This window comes from Melanostigma gelatinosum (genome assembly GCF_949748355.1).
Source record: "Melanostigma gelatinosum genome assembly, chromosome: 13".
Lineage (NCBI taxonomy): Eukaryota > Metazoa > Chordata > Actinopteri > Perciformes > Zoarcidae > Melanostigma > Melanostigma gelatinosum.
In genome coordinates this window covers 2,390,416-2,409,580 of record NC_136646.1, presented here as the reverse complement: position 1 = coordinate 2,409,580, position 19,165 = coordinate 2,390,416, and the positions used below count along the sequence as shown (strand labels likewise).

At 44.6% G+C, this 19,165-nt stretch overlaps 1 protein-coding gene across 1 annotated transcript; it reads right to left on the bottom strand.

Annotated features, from left to right (window-relative positions):
- Nucleotides 1-196: 196 nt before the first annotated feature.
- On the bottom strand, nt 197-17,559 carry csnk1da (casein kinase 1, delta a). The gene is made up of 9 exons (XM_079282061.1): nt 17,123-17,559; nt 8,131-8,241; nt 6,566-6,714; nt 6,231-6,459; nt 5,973-6,143; nt 5,714-5,862; nt 4,803-4,965; nt 4,496-4,605; nt 197-2,634 (listed from the first exon to the last, which is right to left on the bottom strand). Exons 1-9 carry the CDS (start codon nt 17,196-17,198, stop codon nt 2,584-2,586), a joined length of 1,209 nt encoding a protein of 402 aa, XP_079138187.1. The 5' UTR covers nt 17,199-17,559; the 3' UTR covers nt 197-2,583.
- Nucleotides 17,560-19,165: the final 1,606 nt, after the last annotated feature.

Genomic DNA, 19,165 nt, shown 5'->3' with positions numbered 1-19,165 from the left:
TAACAAATAAATTATTCTCAGTTTATATATTTGCTTTTAAAACTTTTTTTTGCTTTTGAAAAATAAAGACACAAATCTATCTTCATACAGTTCACCCACATCACAAAGGAAAACAATATGCAATCCCATCCACAATAAAAAAACAAATTTTCTCTGCGTTTCATGTCAGCCAGCCCGACCAATAAGAAGCAACATGTACAAGTACTTATTAATTTATTTACACTTTTAAAATACACAAATACAGTGGCATTACAAATGAGGAGCGAAAGTCTTAAGGTGTGGAGTGGAAAGAAAATATTTCCCATGAGTCCACGGTGAGAGATGCATTGTGGGACATGAGCATCCCGCATCCCCCTGCACGGTTAAAAGCAAAAAAATTTGACAGGAAGTGACAAAAGTAGAAAGAACTGAGAGAAGCAGACACGACAGACTGAATAAACAATCTATTATCCCTTGTTAAGTGTACTTGCATCTATCATAGCCATCATCAGTGAGACAAACAAGTCCACCCATCGCCTTTTTTGTTTGTTTTTCAGCGGCTCATGTGGACGCGGTAGACGGAGTGTAAGCACATCCTATACACAACAACAGAACCAACATGTACAAATCACCACTACAACCCCCCCCCCCCCCGCACTACAGAAAACAGCCGATGACACCCTGCAAGCGGTCTACCACATCGAGGACTTTCTACTCCAAAAGCTGCAGGATTCATCGGCAAAAAACGCTCGGGCGGAAGGAGACACGTGGTCACCGAATAAAATAAAGAGGCTCCGGTGCCGCTGGGACCTCCTCCCTTCTTAAGACAAACACTCAGCACCATAGCTCTCGAGAAGCGCCCTCACTCACATCCACTCAGCCTGATGTTAAAGGGACAGCTCACCCCAAAAGTCACAAACATGTTTTTCCTCTTAGCTGTAGTGCGCTTCATCAATCTAGATGAGTTTGGTGCGAGTTGCCTCATTTTGGAGACATCGGCCGCAGAGATGTCCGTCTTCTGTCCAATGAAATGGGACTATATGGCACGCCTGTATTTTTGATTTGGTGAACTGGCCCTTTAAAAGCTCATCGGCCCATTTTCTACCTAGGACTCTGGCAGTGCTCGAAAAATTGAGGATATGAGCTCCAAAAACCCTCCATCATATATTTCCCATAATGAGATAGTCTTTTCTACAGAAGGCATTCTAGTCGTACTCTCCATGAAGAACAGACAGGTCTGGATGTTAACGAAGACGGTGGAGCGTGCCTTTCATTTTGTCATATGTCATCTCATCTGAATTTACTGGCTTCTGGTTCTGGATTGGGATAAAACTAGAAGTACCGAATCAGGACGTTGAAGTCGTTAGTTTTGCTCACCAGGATGCACTTCTCCAACGTCACCCTGCAAACGGACGAAACACAACCACCATCGTGTCTCCAGTCGAGGAGGTTTGGTGACGACTCGGCGGTAGATTTAAGTACTTAAATCCACGGCCAAGACAGTTTTCTGTTGAGTCTACCAGGCTAATATGGAGAGATATTTTGGTCCCCGTCCGTCAATAAAGACGGACAGTGAGCGTCTGACGAGGTCGAGGTAGAAAATGCCCAGATGGAGTCACAGATGGGGGGGGGAAGCAAACAATGGAGGCAGAGGGTGAGGTGGTCTAGAGTGAGCTTAGGAGGCTAAGGAGTGAAAACCCTAAAAGAAAATACCCCCCCTCAACATGTTCACCCCCCACCCCTTTGAGCTTGTATAACCCCCCCCCCCCCCCCCCCCCCCCGAGACAGAACCAGACAGACACACATCACAACAACCACCACGTCACTATGCACCGGGTTAAAAACAACGTCACGTCCGCTCGGTGCGGACAGACCTTTTCCATTCACAGCTTTCCCAAAGCAGCGCAACCGCAGTCATGACCTGATGACAGAAAAATGTGCTGCGTGTTTTTGGATTTACTACCACGTCCTGGTTCCAATGCACCTGAGGAGTAGGAACGCAAAAACAACAAAACAAAAAGTCGTACTGTGGGATCACCATTGGAACATTAAAAGAGCCTTTCTCACATTTTAAAAACAAGGAGGTTGTCCTACCTTTACACCTCAAACACCTAAAGCATAAGGTTAAAAAAAAAAAAAAAGAAAAAAAAGAAAAAGAAAATAAGTCTTCCAGGACACAACAGTTTGGGCACCGTCCTTTAACGCTGCCGTGACGGATCAAATGTCTTTGTGATCAAAAATGTCCCACACACTATTCTCAAATAAACACTCGTACTTTTCAAACCCTCGTGAAGAGACGCTTTAAAAATGAGTAAAACCAACGTTTTAAAAAGATGCCAGAGGAAAGTGACTCCATGGCTTCATCGACAGTAAGGAGGAGGGAGGCCACGGCTGCTACCGAACTGTACTCCACCCATCTCTCTCTCTCTCACACACACACACACACTCACTCACTCCTGGATGTGCGCCTCATCCTCTGTCACGTGTACAGGAGGGCAGCCAGTTGGTAGTCCTCTGTGTCATTGAAGAGTCCTGTGTGTGTGTGTGTGTGTGTGTGTGTGTGTGTTGAGGCCTCCGAGGTGCACAGGTGGATGGGGGAGGGTTTCACCGCGGCGCTGCAGACTGGAGGCCGCTGGGCGTGACCCGGGACAGGGCCTGCAGAGGGCACATGGAAATGACTTATTTATTTTCCATCAGATATAAGACACAAATCTCTTTAAAAACATATCTTATAAGATCCAACTACATAAATAAAGGATCAATAAAAAAACAAGATCAACCCAGTGTGAGTTCATGCTTCAAGTCTATCCGCAAGACGACAAGCAAGACGCTTTTCAAAAGGCTTGTTTTCTGAGTGGAGTTTGGTTTGACCAGGGCTCGGCTTTGCCAACATTGTAGCCGTTCCATCGCCACTCAAAATAACGTCATCTATGCATGAACACGGCAGCAGCATTATTGTTTGTACCACAGACTGAAAGCTCGCTATGCGTTTGGTGTGAACACACCATGATGAAGCTCTGCTGAAATACAAACAGTCAGACAGAAAGGGAATGTTGTGTTTTTAGGATGATCCCTTGAACAACATCTTATGATAAATAGACCAAAATACCAGAAACGCGGCTCATTTCTAAAGCACTTAAAAAGGGTTTGGATTCCAACACAGAAAATCCTGCAGTCGCATACATTTATATTTTTGTAATAATGCAACAACAACATTGCACAAGTTATTATCAAGGGCCTGATAATATAAATACATAAAAGAAAACATCCCCCCCTGTTACACTCTGTGACCTCCTGGGGGAGCACTAGGTCTACAGAGAACTAAAGGAGCTGATGAAGCGTTGCTGTTCAGATCCACACTACCAGCTGGATACTAGGGGATGATCTTAAACTAGGACAAAGAAAAAACGTCTTTACCCTACGTTATTAAAAATACCCTGATCTAAATTGTTCTTGTTAATCTGTCTCTTACAGAACTACTGCAGCTATTTGGTTGCTTTCCGTCAGTGAATGTCAAAAAAGGGGAACAAACTAACATTTGGTATCATTGAAAAAGGGAAGTGTATAGATGCCGATACACACTGTGTGTTCTCTTGTAATCTATGGTTCCGTTTTTGTCAGTCATTGTTAGGTAATAGTAGATTTCACAATATGTACTTTTGGGCAGTGCAAAGTCCTCCCTTTGTTCTTTTTAATTCTCATTTCTTGTACCCAACAAAACCTTTCCTGCTCTACTGTGAAAAACACCAACTGTCAAACTTGTATTCAATTCTACAATATACCTTGAGTTAAGATTGGAACAGAGCAACATAATGAATGTTATATTCTGCATATTAACTTTTTACCCAAAAACAATATACTCTGATGTAACCCCTTAGTAAACACCAACATTTTTATTAGTAACTGTAATTAAATTACCTATTGTTCTCAGTAACTTTAGCTGTTCAATTACATTTGCTCGTTAATTGTATTACATAACTCCCCGACACCGAGCTTTGTGATTATTTGAGCTGACCGCTGTCATTTTGCAGAGTCGCTACAAATAGCAAGTGAATTGGGTGCGTTTCCATCAGCTGGGTGAGTAAAGTGTTCCAACGTTAGGAGAGAAAACACCATGCAAACAAAGCTGTTGGACCGGTTCTCCGTTCGCGAACCACAAGTGCTGCTTTGAGAGGCGATAAATCTCTTGATCTGCAGCGGCTGCTGCAGCAGCATGTTTGAAGGTTCTAAGGATAGTGTCGCTGGAGTTGCTTCCATCCAGCTTTACTGATTAGACAGTTCATATTAAATATTTGGATTGTGGGTCCTTTCAGAGTAAGCCGTCTTGCGTCTTCTTAGACAGTTTTAGAATGAGCTATTTAGTATAGATCCGTGCAGCGGAACGAGAGGTGAAACACCGTTTCTGTGCACCATAAAATGAATCGCAATTATCCGTATGATGCGACAGCCCTAGTCAGACCTTGTGGATTTCATACAATACATAACTAAGCGGCGTGTCTTTGTGCGCGTGTGTTACCTGTGAGGACATGCGCGATGCATCCTGGCGTCCCGTGAGATCCGAAGAGGAGATGTTGACAGGCGCCCCGCGATGAAGACGCATGCTCACCTTCCTCTCCTTCTCCAAACCTGAAAAGGGCACAACAGGTCAAATGATGGAAAAGCCCCGACTGTTATGTTCAAACTGCACATTAAATTACAACAGCTGGGTTATGTCAGTCAGCTGATTTCAGCTTCCTTTTCTACTGTTAAGGGTGTGTGTGTGTGTGTGTGTGTGTGTGTGTGTGTGTGTGTGTGTGTGTGTGTGTGTGTGCGAGCGCGCTGACCTGTGGCAGGGTTGAGTGGTGAGGGGGCCGCGACCTCCTGAGTTGCCCTGGCTCTTCCTGAGGCCGAGGCCAGGCCCCTGGCTGCGGGGTTCCTGCTGTGCCTCAGCCTCTCCTCCCGCTCCCGACGCTCCCTCTCTGCGTCCTCCACGGCCCTGTTGGCGCCCTAAAACAAACACACACACACGGTTGACTCTGTGAAACTCTGTTTAGTTCAGCTTTCTGGCTACAACAGATGTCATTTGTAATTTGTCACTGGCTAAATCACCACGGCATTCAACTTTGTTGAAGTTAGAACTTTATCTTGGTTTGAATGAAATCCTGGAGTGGTCCAGGCCGGTCCTCTGGTCTGCCTCTCTCCACAATACAAGTGGTTTAAACCCCAGAAGAGAGGCTTAAAATAAGACCATGAAAGTGTTTGTATGTAGTCAACAAGATGTTTAAACGAAACACAAAGTCAGTTTGTTTAAAAAGGTGCAATCAGGCCAGAAATTTTGTTTCAAAACATTAAAAAAAATGAACTGACATTTACAAGCGGTGTGACTTGTAAAACCGCTCGTATCTCCAGTCATTAGTGAGTCACTGTAGCCTCCTCAGAGCTGCGCTGAGGGCTTACCAATAATACATCCATCCGTGTACGTTTTATAGTTTATAGAAGAGCGAGAACAACTTTTAAATTTTTTTATTTTTTTTTACTTTCAGCCATTTGGGTGAATTCTGCATATTCTTGCCCTGCTGTAAGTTAGTTGTGAGGATTCTTTTTATAACTGCTGACTCTAAATTTAGATCGCATGGACCCAGTAACAGAGGTGAAATGTTGACTCCTATTTCTTTGGCACAGGTACTACACGTTGCACCTTTCTGGCTAAATATCAAGAAACCCGGACTCAGTAATAATGCCACCAAATACTTACAAACTTGAGCATGTTCCAGTCGAAGACGTAGTCATAGGAGAAGCCCTGCCTGTGGAAGAGGTTCCTGAAGAGCTGGCGGAGGTACGAGTAGTCGGGCTTGTCGTCGAAGCGCAGGGAGCGGCAGAAGTTCAGGTAGGTGGCAAACTCCGCTGTGGGGGGGGGGAGAGAGAGGGGATCGGGACACATGAGCAGTGAGGGTTCGGTTTGGATCAACGTTAATACACGACTTATAGAACTAACAAAGAGCGGAGAGACTTACATGGGTAGCCTTTGCAGAGGACCTCAATGGGCGTGGACATTTTCTTCTCGCTGATGCGCTCGTACTTCTGCCTCTTGGTGGCGGCTTTCAGGCCTTGCCAGGGAAGCGAGCCCAGGTTGAAGTACATGAGGACGTAGCCCAGCGACTCCAAGTCGTCCCGTCTGGACTGTTCTGTGGACGCAAGAGGACAAAGTCAGATCGGCAGCGTGGACGAGGTTCCATCCATTCATCGGAGGATTTTGTGGAGGCCGGTCTTACCGATGCCCAGGTGCGTGTTGATGGAGGCGTAGCGCGCCGTGCCGGTCAGGTTCTTGTTCTCGCGGTAGGGGATGTGCTGGTGTGTGCGTGCGTCACGGTACTTCTTGGCCAGGCCAAAGTCGATAATGTAGACCAGGTTGCCCTTCTTGCCCAGCCCCATCAGGAAGTTGTCCGGCTTCACGTCTCGGTGGATGAAGTTCTTGGAGTGGATGTACTCGATGCGGCTGATCTAGAGGAGAGAAGCGGGAGAGGGTGGGATTGTCGTCAGCGCGCAATCATGGATGATGATACGACGTCCGATGAGCGGGCGCTACGCGGAGACCATCGGGACTCACCATCTGGTCGGCCAGCAGCAGGACAGTCTTGAGGCTGAACTTCCGAGAGCAGAAGTTGAACAGGTCCTCCAGGCTGGGCCCCAGCAGCTCCATCACCATCACGTTGTAGTCTCCCTCGGCCCCGCACCACTTTATCGTAGGAATGCCCACTGGAGGAGAGAAGGGGGGAGGAAAGAGGGAGGAAGGGGAAATATTTAGTGCTTATTGAAGGAGTAATGTGACGCAAAAGATGGGTGTTTTCTCCACGAGTACCTTGAATATCTTCAAAATTCTGAGTAAATATACTGAATATTATAGTTTCTTGTACTCCATGGTGGTTCAACGCTAAATGTGATACAAGTTTTAAATCACAATATTTTAATAGTCTGGTGCAGGCCGGTGTAATGTTACTATTGACAATAAAATGTTGATGGGGACACACACACACACACACACACGCACACACACGCACACGCACACACGCAGTGTGAAGGCAGAGGCCAGCTGGTTTAGTAGTAGCTGGCAATTGGCTGACGTTGCCAAGGCAAAGAGGCCATCTGGCATTCCCTTCTATAGGCAGACGGCAACAAAATGATGTTGCTCAGCACCAAGCGAGCACACACACACATCTATTTATATACGGACAAACGCAAATACAAAGCCGGCATGCCCCGATACATCCTAGCATGCGGGGACAAAAATACAAATGCATGCATGTGCACATTTGTAACAAACTTGTCCACGCAGTCAAGCAGACTGTTATATTATTGCTGATGTAATAAATTAATTTGAAAAAAGGTGCTAAACTCAAATTTTTGAGCATTTGTATAACTGCAAACACTGACTTGCTCTGTAAAGATATAGTAAGGTCAGCGCTGTTGCTTGCACCATTAGCTGCTAGCCGCCGGCTCAGTGGCCATGTTGAGAGCAGTGTGGCGGCAAATCCCTCAACCACATGCCGTACTTTCCGGCATATAGGCCGCACCCCCGAATTTTCAAAAGAATAAGGAATGTTTCCATAGATGAGCCGCACCGGACTATAAGCCGCAGGTGCGCAGGTGTCCCCGTTGAACGACAAGATGCTTTTAACAGTACTAAAGTTGTCTCCGACTCGCTAGCTTCTGAGCTAATTTTAACATTACCGCCAATGGGGAAATGCTCCACATTCACAGCATATACTGTACTTTCCGGACTATAAGCCGCTACTTTTTTCCCCACGCTTTGAGACTGCGGCTTATATACCGATTTTCCCGTCACTTTGCGCCGCCAACACATTTAACATAAATATTGTAATGTTCCACTTACGAGTGGGCAGCCGAGGAGAGGAGAGCCGAGGAGGCAGAATATTTACAGACACACTTTTACATCAACATGTTCTCCCACCTCACCGGGAACGGTTCAGTTTCCAAACACGGTTTTGTGATCAGGGAGGGAATTAGGCTACAAAATAAGATCCCTGCTACAATATAATAGAATATACAGGTTATGACAATATAGGAGGCCTGTATTGATGTGGAGTACATAGTTCATTAAAGTACAAACAACACTTTACAGAGTGACAGGATGCGTGTTCACGTGTACCGTACCTCCGCCCTGCATCATCTTGTAGATCTTGCTCTCGATGTGGAGCTGTGGGTGTTTGGTCTTCACACATTCCAACTTGATGGCGACCTCCTCTCCGACAGAGATGTCCGTACCTAGACGGGAGAGACAGAATGCAGGACGTTAACTGGAGTACGCAGACGTTCACTGCGGCTATTGATTTGTCGCGTGTAACGGTATCTCATCTGCAGCAGAGCGTGGACAAGTCGAAGATGTACTGCCGTCGGGTCAAAGTCCAAAGTAATCATGTTTATCCAAGTCCTATAATTCAATGACGCTAACTTGACATGAACATAATAATTTCTACCTACCTACCTCCCTCCCTCCCTCCCTCCCTCCCTCTTGTGTGGTTGGTAATTAAATTGGAGTAGTAACTATGATGAACTTTCATTTTGTGTTGACTCCCTTTAGAAAACCTCTCATTTTACTGCAGCGGTGGTCTGACAGTCTGCCCCATGCAGTCCTGGTTCTCCCGTCCCTCCCTTCCCTCCAGCGGGCCCAGCAATACGGCCTGGGCCTCCAGCAGCGTGGTGCCCGTGTTGGCCCCTAGCAGAGCAGCTAATAGGAGTTTCTGATGAACCTATATTTCGTCAGATTTTGCCAATATCCGACCTGGTGGCACTGATGACTAGCATTAAAAATAACTTGACAGAAATAGCCACTCTTCTCGCCTATGGAGGTCAAATAGAGTCATCAGTATTATATTGAGACGGTTTCATCACCAGTTACAAGTTCATAGTAACTCATAAAAACTTAAAGCCAGTCAACATGGAAGAGACACCACCAGCGTGCACTGCATGTACCCTGCTCTCCTCTCGAGTGTCTCCTTGCAGCTATAATTACATTTCTTCAGACAAGAGGGTCTGCATGCGAGTCCGCTCTCTGCTGCTCTTCCTCAACATGGTTACGGGTTCCAGTTCCCTTCCACTTAAAACGCGGCAACTGAACACCAGGTTACATAATCCTATTTTCACACACATGGTCTCACACGGGCAGCAGTTCAAAGCAGCACCAATGGAGCATCATCAATTTCTCCGTATGAGGTCATCTGGGCGGGGCAACACTCCCTGGGGTGGGGAGGAGCTATGACTCACTTTAAAAGCTTATATGGTTTAATGTTTACACACGAGAACTGATCAAATCATGCTGAGCAGAAGGCTGTATGTGGCTGTGCAGCATGTGAGAGGGCGTCGCAATGATGCAGGAAAACAAAGGGGCTGCAGATCATATCTATATGCAACCAAATTAGATGACATTGATCTGCCTCTGGCTGGATACCCAAATCCATATCAGTCCCGGTAGCCGCTTTAATTTCCCTGAATGGCATCAGGGACGACATTTTGTTTCCCCGCAGAGTACCATGTTAGAGGGCAAAAATGGGAAGTATTTATCAATGAGCCTCACATAGGGCAGCGCAACTCTACTCAACACGCTTTTTGATGTTCACAATTCGTTTTATTCCATTACAAATAATTTAAATGGTGTTTCTGAAATCAAGAAGATAATGGACAGATGCAAATAACTTTTACTTGCAACAATCATGAGAGAAATATATAATTATGTCCAATGCATGTATTCTCATAGAGTGATAGGTAAACAAGGTCGGTTTTTTCTGCTTCAGTTTCAGCACAAAGACGCTTCACTCACAATGACTTGTTGTAGAGCGTGTGATTGGCCAATCCATTCACCCACCAATCAAGTGAAAATGTCCGCAAAGGCTCTTCACAGTCAGAGCAGCACATCTCGGTGTTTTGTCAGCATTCTATTTGCGTCACAGGAATGTGATTTGTCGACAGATTTTTCTAGGAATGCCCCCCCCCCCCCCCATGACCTTTTTGAGATTGTGTGTTATTGGTACAAAAGTGTGTGCATATGTGGCGTGTGTGTGTTTATCCCGAGCGCGGCTGCAGGTGGAACATGCACGGACACATCCCCCCCCCCCTCCTACACTAGAACAGCAACAGAGGTAAAACTACTAATACACCAATTTGCACTAAGTCACTTCACTTTAAACTTTTTATGATGTTAATAACTACACACTATCTCATGTGACGCTGGCACTCTAGTATGTGCGTGCTAACCGGCGGGGCGGACCGGTCCAGACTTGAACACAGAAGCATGCCGCAGATTAAGCTCACTCTGGAGTGTCTTATAAAGATCCGCAGCACAAACGAGATAAAGAAGGCCGATGTGGTGCAAGGCCTCTGGGAGCCGTGGGGCCTTTGTGGTTCAGGACAAGGACACACATCAAACCCTGAACTTTAGATGTGGAACTCTGAAATGGGGGGGGGAAATGGATCAATGTGGCCGGTGCTTTGCAACTGTAAAGCAGCAACAACAAAAAGATTTCTCAACTCTCAAAGTTTCTGAGAAGCAGCGGCCTGAGGCGACGTCACCACGACCGCTATAAACGCAGTCGCTTTGTACGCAACCAAACCACGGAGCTCCAGAGGAGCAGTGAGTCACCGGCAGCGCTGGAACCTCAGCGTGTCTCGACTTCTCTGGGATTGTTGCTCGCTTTGCTTATGTAAATGGACCCATCCCTTTCAGCATACACCGACTGCTCTCACTTTACAGTATATGTTACACAAGTCATAGTCAAATGGGTAACAAACTGAAGCAGAGCCGTTCCTCCTCACTAAAGTTTGCCTTTTTAAAAAATTTTAAAAAGCAATCTGCGTTTTCCTTTTGATTACAACTGCAATTCAGTGTGGGATTTTTAAGAAAAATATGTAGCTTCTTTATTATTCACGATACACACAAGCAATAAGTCTTTCTATAATATGTAATATGGCAAACACAACAGTGTTGTGGGCCGGCGCCATCTGATGAAATGAGATGAAATTGATGCACGAGTGTATTTGAATAACGCATGTTTATTGAGCTATTTAAATGTACAAACCTTCAGGTACAGTAGAATATCAGAACTTGTAATTTAGGGCTGGGCGATATAACAAAAATCTTCAATCGCTATGTAGTCAATTCATATGTCGGTAACAATATATATCAAGATATAGCATGTTTACAGGTGATTCAATAAATGAATAGTCTATATGAAATAAAGGTGAGCTTAATACTTGACAAATGAAAATGCATTTAGAGCTCAAGTGCAAAATATTAAACGTTTAGTTAGCATGTGCTCGTTATCAATTTGGACGACGTAATTGTGTATCACGATATACGAGTCCATCACGGTATGATTCCGTTGAAAGACGATAAATTATATGGAATTGTAGCCCAGTTGTAAATACGTAATAAAATCACCATGACGTAACTTAAAGGTTCTCTGTACGATATTAAGAGCATTAATATAGCAGCACACAACTAGTCTATGTAAAGATAGAGGAGTGATGTCTGACTGAGCAGAGAATGAAGTCACTCTCCCCATGCAAAGCGCTGCAGATCATGAATACATGTAAAATACATTTCAATGGTACTGATCTCCAGTCAGTTAGAGCAGCGGTTCCCAAACGTTTTAGGCCACGCACCCCCTTCTACATCACGAACGGGTTCACGGACCCCCAATCCCCCCCCCACCATATAAAAAATATATATATATTAAAAAAAAAATACAACAGAGCCTATTTATAGCCGCATAAAAATCGGACTAATGAGAGAACAGTTTGCTCGCGCGTGCCGTTTGTTTACAAGATAAAAAAGAAAAAAAAACTTCCTGCACCGTGCCTTCGAAAAGGTAACTGACGTACACCAGAAGATTGGCCACATCTGTAGGCTCGTCTACTTGCAGAGAGTAAAACTCACTCTTCTTCACGCGACCGACTAATGTAGCCAGGATGTCTTCGGACAAAGCATCGATGCGGCGACACCGTGTTGTTGGACACCGGGATCACGTCCAACTGTTTTGCTTCTCTCTCTCCAATCATACATTCCACCATCTCTTTAACATTTTTCCCTCTCCACCACCGCCTCTCCTTCTCCCTATTACGCAGTCAGAATACTACCACAACACGCCGCCTGTCTCCGACAGAAATGCGTTCATCCACGCACGGGAACAACACCGAGTTGTAATATATACCTCCATAACACCCCGCCACTTTCGGCTCATACCTCCCCAGCAACGAGGCACATCACCCGGTCACAATACCTTCAGAATGTCCGCCGGGTGAAATCCGGGACTTGGTTTTATGGTTCGAGTGGCGGGCGCTCACCCGTTGGCGCCGGGACGCGAGGTCTCCAGCCGCCCCCGCCGTGAGGCACCCGATCGTCAGGTCTGTCAGCCCTCGGAACAGGGGTAGAGGCGAGGCAGATCACAGAAAAATAATAAAGACTAGAGTACAGCAAAGATATGTTGATGAGAAACGTATTTGTAATACGTCAAACACAAACGTGATCAGGGAGAAAATACGTTTATGGTAAAACGTAATTGAGAATGCATTTTAGTTTTGGGGGAACGTAATTTGTAGGAGACAGGACTGCACCGCCATTACATTGTTCCTCTCGCGCACCCCCTAGAGGCAGCTCCACACTTTGGGAATCCCTGAGTTAGAGCAACACATCACACAAACCGTAAAGGTATTGAGATAAAGTCGAAGCCTCTGTGCCTCTTTCAGACCGTGGTCACTGCGGACACGTTGTTCTCCCTCCAGGAGGTTGATGCTCACTTCTGGGCTGACCCCCGTCCCTTTATACAGCATTTGAATGTATTCAGAGACTGCACATTTACGACCACGAGAGTGAGACAACTCTACTTCTTTCCTCCCTGCACCGATCGACCCGTCTGCTCTGAGCCACCGTCACTCTCTGGCCCACTACCCAATGCGGGCCCATGCCAAACCAATAAGAGCGGGAAGTGGATTACAAAACCCTCCAAAAGAGGGTTCAATTGTTTTTCATAGGCTGAGGGAGGTGTGAGCAAGTGAAGATCAAATGGCCTTCTGGTGTAGATTGTGTAGCATTAAAAAAAACTAACTTGTGCAATGACAGAATTGAGTTCCATTACATCACGACGTTTAGATTCGATTAACTGTTCAGCCCCACCACCGAGTGGATCTACGAAGTCCAGTTTCAGTGACGGATCCACGAGTTTGAAGCCTTATCAGACGGCAAAACAACACTGAGCAGCAGAAAAGTTATCTACCAGGAGTGTAGCCGACACGACAGGCCAGCGCAGTGCATTGTGAGATGACGCCTCAATACGCGGTGTAAGTTGTAGGTTCAACTGTTTGTAGATGGACCCAGCGGAGAGTGCCCAGGAAGTGGCCGCTTCCGGCCAGTAAATAACAGACTGTACATAAGAAGCGGACGTAGCCATCGTGACGTCAACCATTGGTTTGTGGACTGCTGTTATGAAGCCTCGAGTCTGGCGTTTTGGCCGTCGCCATCTTGGCTTTTTGCAAACAGTGAACGGAAGTCACCATATTTGGACTGCAGAGGAGTGACGTAGAGATGCCGTAACTCTGGTAGCGACCTGTCAATCACAAGGTAGCCCCGCCCTGAAGCATACTTACCAAAAGGTAAACACTTCAGCACATCTCCCCAGTGTAAACCAGTGTCAGGTAGTGAGCTTAAGGTGGATTTTGTTACCACAGTTTAGACGGAGCCAGCGTCATGTTTTGTCATGACAAACCTCTCAAATGATGACCAACTGTTCTACCACTTCTGACAATCCACGTTTACACCCAGTCAGAGCACAGAGAGTACAGGGCTTCGTTCCAACAGCTGACCTCATCTCCTCCTCCTGCCAATCACAAACAGCCTCTCACACACAGTCCAGTAGAGTCCACCACCCAGTGAGCCAGCTGCTCACACTTCATCAAAGCTCTGTATGGGAGCATTACATGCATAAAACATAACCACGAGCACTAAATATTTCCGCTAAACTTCTAATACCGTGTCAGGCGCCTTGATGCTATAGAACACGCACTGTTCTGGCTCGTTACCAATGAGTCACATCAGTCACCAGCCAGGGAGCCGGAATAACACGTAAACAGCCGGCAGCTCTTACCTTCAGTCCAATCAACAGGTCATGTGGAACAGTCTGGATCTAACTAATGCATTCGTTAAGCTATGAGCAGACAACTCCACTGACTCCATAAAAAATTAGTACTTTCGTATTTTACAAAGTAAATCATTAACCCTCGGGGGAGAGGGAGCGTAACATTTCACGCGGCAAAAGGCAGATATTTAATGAGCGTACCTTTTGTTTACGCTCTGAAATAAATCTTGTCAATGTTACACAACATGATTCATGTATGCAATTTATAGTAAATGGGCTAAAAACTACATTAATGGTACGGTCCTTTAACAAACCAGCACTCTGAAGATAAAGCCCTCTGTACGCTTTCACTTTTAATATTAAAATACTGAAGATACCGCAGGAATTTATGATTTTACGTCATTGGTAACAGAATATCTTTGGGTTTTGGACCGTTAGAAAAACAAGCAATATGTAGATGTGACTTTGGAATTGGATGGTGATTTTCACTTTTCTCTGTCATTTTACAGACAAATGACTGATAGAAATAATCCACCGATTCACCAATGCTGAGAACAGTAGCAGCCCTGTTCTCGTGACCATCCTGATGTTTTCTTACTAGATCTCATCGTCTTCAACGAGCACTTTAGGAGAGATATTTAAAGAACTTTTACGAAAAGTAATAGAACTTCTGCAAAGGTATTACTTATCTGTACTAATTCTGTGTAAACCATTGCCCGTATATGGGTCAATTACTAAATTCCGCCATACCAAAATAATCAATAACATAACACTGCCAAATAATTAAATCATATTGTGAGTGAGTGCCAACAGTCAGACTTGTGTATTCTTCTCTCGGGGTTGATTATGTGTCAGTGATGAGGTGATCAGTCCACAGGCAGTAAAAAGAAAAACCTGCTTCATGAATTGATGTCTCCTCTCCATTGTAGTCCAGATGACTATGTCTTAAACTCAGAAATGCAATCAGCTGTTGTCAAACACTGTTGCCAAGAGATGGTGACCTCCGATGGAGGATGCATTCATGGTGGCGGCACAGCATGTCAAGAAGATGTTGTTTAATGTATAAAGAATTTTAATTCCAATGTTTTCATTACCTAGATTTCCCAAACGTTTGTACATCTAAGCTGCGTTCACACCGGTCGCGTTGATTTTTTGACGCACTGCAAAAAAGCGTCCAACGCGCCACCGGTCGTGTTCACACCAAACGCCGCAAAATCTCGTAGCGCCGGAGAGGGGGCGTGGTTTATCGACTGGAAGCCGTTCACCTGGCCGCCATTTCTTTCCGCTGTCAACCGTGAAAGGAATAAGGACAATTGCTGCTTTGTACATGTTGTGGAAGTCCCTCAAACATCGGAATGCCAAACGCCGTCGTGTCTGGTTCATAATATTGTTCAGAGGAGCTCCGTGGATTGTATCGAGCTGTATTCACTGTGTCTAGCAAGCCACCGGTCGCTGTTTACTACAGCTGTAGGAACACTAAATAAACTGATTTGGCTGTGATTCAACGGCAATAAACCGGCAAAAAGGGACTCCGAAATAACTACATAATGATGCCGATTTGTAGGTTACTGGTCTTCTCAATGGAGCTCTGATGGATCGGTGCTAGGCTATGCTAACATCGTAGCAGCTCCACCAGCACTCAATAACGTCACGTAGACGTAAATACGGCAGCGTCTATTCATTGTTTGTACCGTATGGTTTACACATGTATACGCATAGTTTGGTCCGGTCTCTATTGATATGAGGTATCGTAGAGCTCTGGGTGAACACTGACGGCTACAGGATTTATTTCCTGATTCAACAACGGCAGGAAGCCAGTCATGACAGGGGGAGCAACTCAACGCTGATAGGCTATCGCGCCACGCGATTATGTCGCTGAAGTTGAAAAATTTCAACTCGCGCGTTGGCGATTTTGCAGCGTCCAACGCGTCCACCGCACTGCAATAACGCGTCCAACGCACCGCGCCATCGCAAAATCGCGGCGCGCCACTCTCATCGCATCTGTGCATAGACTTTGTATGTAATCTCGACGCGCGTCAAAAAATCAACGCGACCGGTGTGAACGCAGCATAACGCACAGATGTCAGTATTGATGCACGTCCCACCATTAATGACAACAGCCTCATTGCTAACAATCTAACCCTAAAAAGTAATCTTTAACCAGCCCAGCTAATGCTTATCTCTTTAACATTCACCTTCAATGAGAGGCAACAAACACGATCAATAGGTCACATTTGCATATGACACTCGGCAACGTATGAACATGTCCCCTCAGTTTCACGTCAAAGACACCACAGCTGGTCTGAAGGACCCGGATTACACACAAATACATCACGTTTCATATAGTGGTTACTTTCGGAGAGAAATGTATTGGTTGCGCAATGAAACTAAGAAAAAAACCCTTTTGGAAACCAGTCAAGGAAATGATCCTGTTTGACAAGCACCGATGACGCTAACGTTAGCCTTGTGGTGAATCGCTCTTCTAGGGATCAGAGGAAGACCGTGAACCGGCCTGTTATGTTTAGAGGTGACTCTTCAGCATCACTAGGTTAGGTTCATGTCATTTAACACTTAACAGTAAAGCCCATGGCCTGTATTTCCCGGTCTCCTGCTGCTTCCAGGCGACTAAAGGGAACTCAAATATATGCTAACGTTAGCCGATAAAGGGTTTAGCTCATGTTGCACAGCGGGTAGCCGTCAGTTAAAGATACCTGTCGTGAACACGGCTCACTTGGACATTCATGTCACGTTACGACAGTCAAGGTGTCCCCCTAAGTCGAGCAAATTCACCATGTACATAGTCTGCTGTGAAATGTCAAGGTACCGTTTTGTTAACGCTAGCTGCTTAGCTACACAGAGTGCTAGCTGAGTGGCTAACGTTGCGAACACTAAACAATGAACAGCTGATGGAGCTCGTTTAGGAAACCAGCTGACAAACTGTCAAAGCTCCATGTCCCCGATGGAGGAAACGTTAGCCGGAGACAAACACAGAACAGCGGGTGTATTTGACTCGAACTCACCCAGGTAGATGTCCCCAAATGATCCACTTCCAATTTTCCTGCCCAGTCTATATCGGTTCCCCACTCTCAACTCCATGATTAGCGATCTGTGTTCGGCTAGCAAGCGCGCTCGCTAGCTCCAAAATATCCCCCAAAAAATGTTCAGGTTTTAAAAGCTCGAGCCTGTTTAACAGCAGAACAGGCAACACATTAAAACCTCTCGGTAGCGATGGTGGAGTCTTCCTGTAGGTCGTCTCCCGGATGAAGACGGCTCTCACAATCTTTCGCCGCTTGTTTTAAAACGACGCTGACCTCATATTAACTAAATACGCAGCTCGTTCAAAAGGTTTGAGTTTGTGTTTTATGCTCTCGCTGCTTTTGACACGGATGCGCGTTAATTGTCCACGGATGAAGATGGATTTTGGCGGAGGTTACGCTGGGTCCTGATCCGTCTTTACCGTCTCTGTCAGTCTACTAGGATGTGTCTGACGTCACTTCCCTGCTGGGTGATGAGGGAGGACGCTGCCAGAGAGCGTCTGAAGTAAAGACCTGTCAATAGAGAGCAAGACCGGTAACGGCTTCACTGGGCCTGCACCGAGAACTACAGTTTTAAGGATATAACTGAACTCGGAAATAGCTTGTGGTAAAAGTAACAATACACTTATAATTTGAAGCCTTCCACTGATTGATTTGATACGATTAGCTCTCTTCCCCACGTTTTCTTATACATTTCTGCCGTGCCCTCTTTACTGATTGAATCACTCATTCAATCTGGATTATCAATCTCATTTTCACAGTCTCCGGATTTTTGGACAGTTTTAGACCGTAGGAACACCATGTATGATTCAAAACAATACATTAAAATATTTATCTCACAGCGCATATATATATATATATATATATATATATATATATATATATATATATATATATATATATGTACATGTATGATACATGATGTGATGTGTGATAAATATTTTATATGTTGATAAGGAAATTATATTTTAATTATACATCCCATTATATATTATCAATCCCAAAAACTAGTGTTAAAAGCTCAAATTTGTCTTGTCAGTGTGGACCTGAATTGAGAGATTTTTATGGGAAAAAATATTTATTATTATATATTTTTTAAATTCTATATCACAAAAATATTATTTAAGTATTATTTATGGTGTGGAAGTATTATTTATGGCCACCATCTTTATATATATATATATATATATATGCAAAATATGTATCACATATCACATCATAATATATATATATAAATGATGTGATGTGTCGTAAATATTAAATTTATTATTTTGAATCATACATGGTATTCCTACGGTCTACAGTCCACAAATATTAGTAAACATGAACAACTCTCTCCCAAATCCCCAAAACTAGAGTGTTAAAAGATCAAATTTGTGATGTTAGCGTGGACCTGAATTGGGAGAGAAGTTATGGAAAAAAACAGAGCACCTGTAAAGCAGGAGGCTGCTGGGTTAAACGTTATCATAACTGAACTTTATTTGACGTCAATTAGGTTTTCAGTTTGTGACCCAGAAGCCTCCACGGGTATGTATCATTTTGAAAACCATGACATTATCAAATCAAGTTTGTATTTCCATAAGTCTGTTCAATTTCATTGTGTGTTCGAGAAAAAAGTGTGAAAATATATACATATGTATACGTATATAGAGATGGTGTACATGAATACTACTTCCACGCCATAATTAAAACTTAAATCATATTATTAAGGGGAAGTATTATTTACGACCGCCATCTTTGCCGTCCTCACTCATTACCCGGTGTTGTTGTTCGTGTTTGGTTGCTTACTAGGGGCTCATCTCTCCCAGGTAAAGAATCTGGTCCTGTACAACAACAAAAGAGTCGTTCCTTTGTCCAGCTGGCCTGAGTTCATCCTCTATGGACTACAAACTACACGGAGTCCTCTAACATAAACGCTGTACACCGCTATGTTGTTGCACTTCTGCGGTAAAGCATGGTTAAAAAAACTCAACTTCATCTAGCAGCGTCTTTAAAGGGGAACACAATACCTAACGGGTTTGAAAGTTA

What these genes read in the sequence shown, in the direction of transcription:
- csnk1da (XM_079282061.1), bottom strand. Translation starts at nt 17,198, where the DNA reads ATGGAGTTGAGAGTGGGGAACCGATATAGACTGGGCAGGAAAATTGGA. An exon ending in TGCTGCTGGCCGACCAGATG is followed by an intron (nt 6,460 to 6,565) that starts GTGAGTCCCGAT and finishes TCTCTCCTCTAG; the next exon opens with ATCAGCCGCATCGAGTACAT. An exon ending in CCTCTGCAAAGGCTACCCAT is followed by an intron (nt 5,863 to 5,972) that starts GTAAGTCTCTCC and finishes CCCCCCCCACAG; the next exon opens with CGGAGTTTGCCACCTACCTG.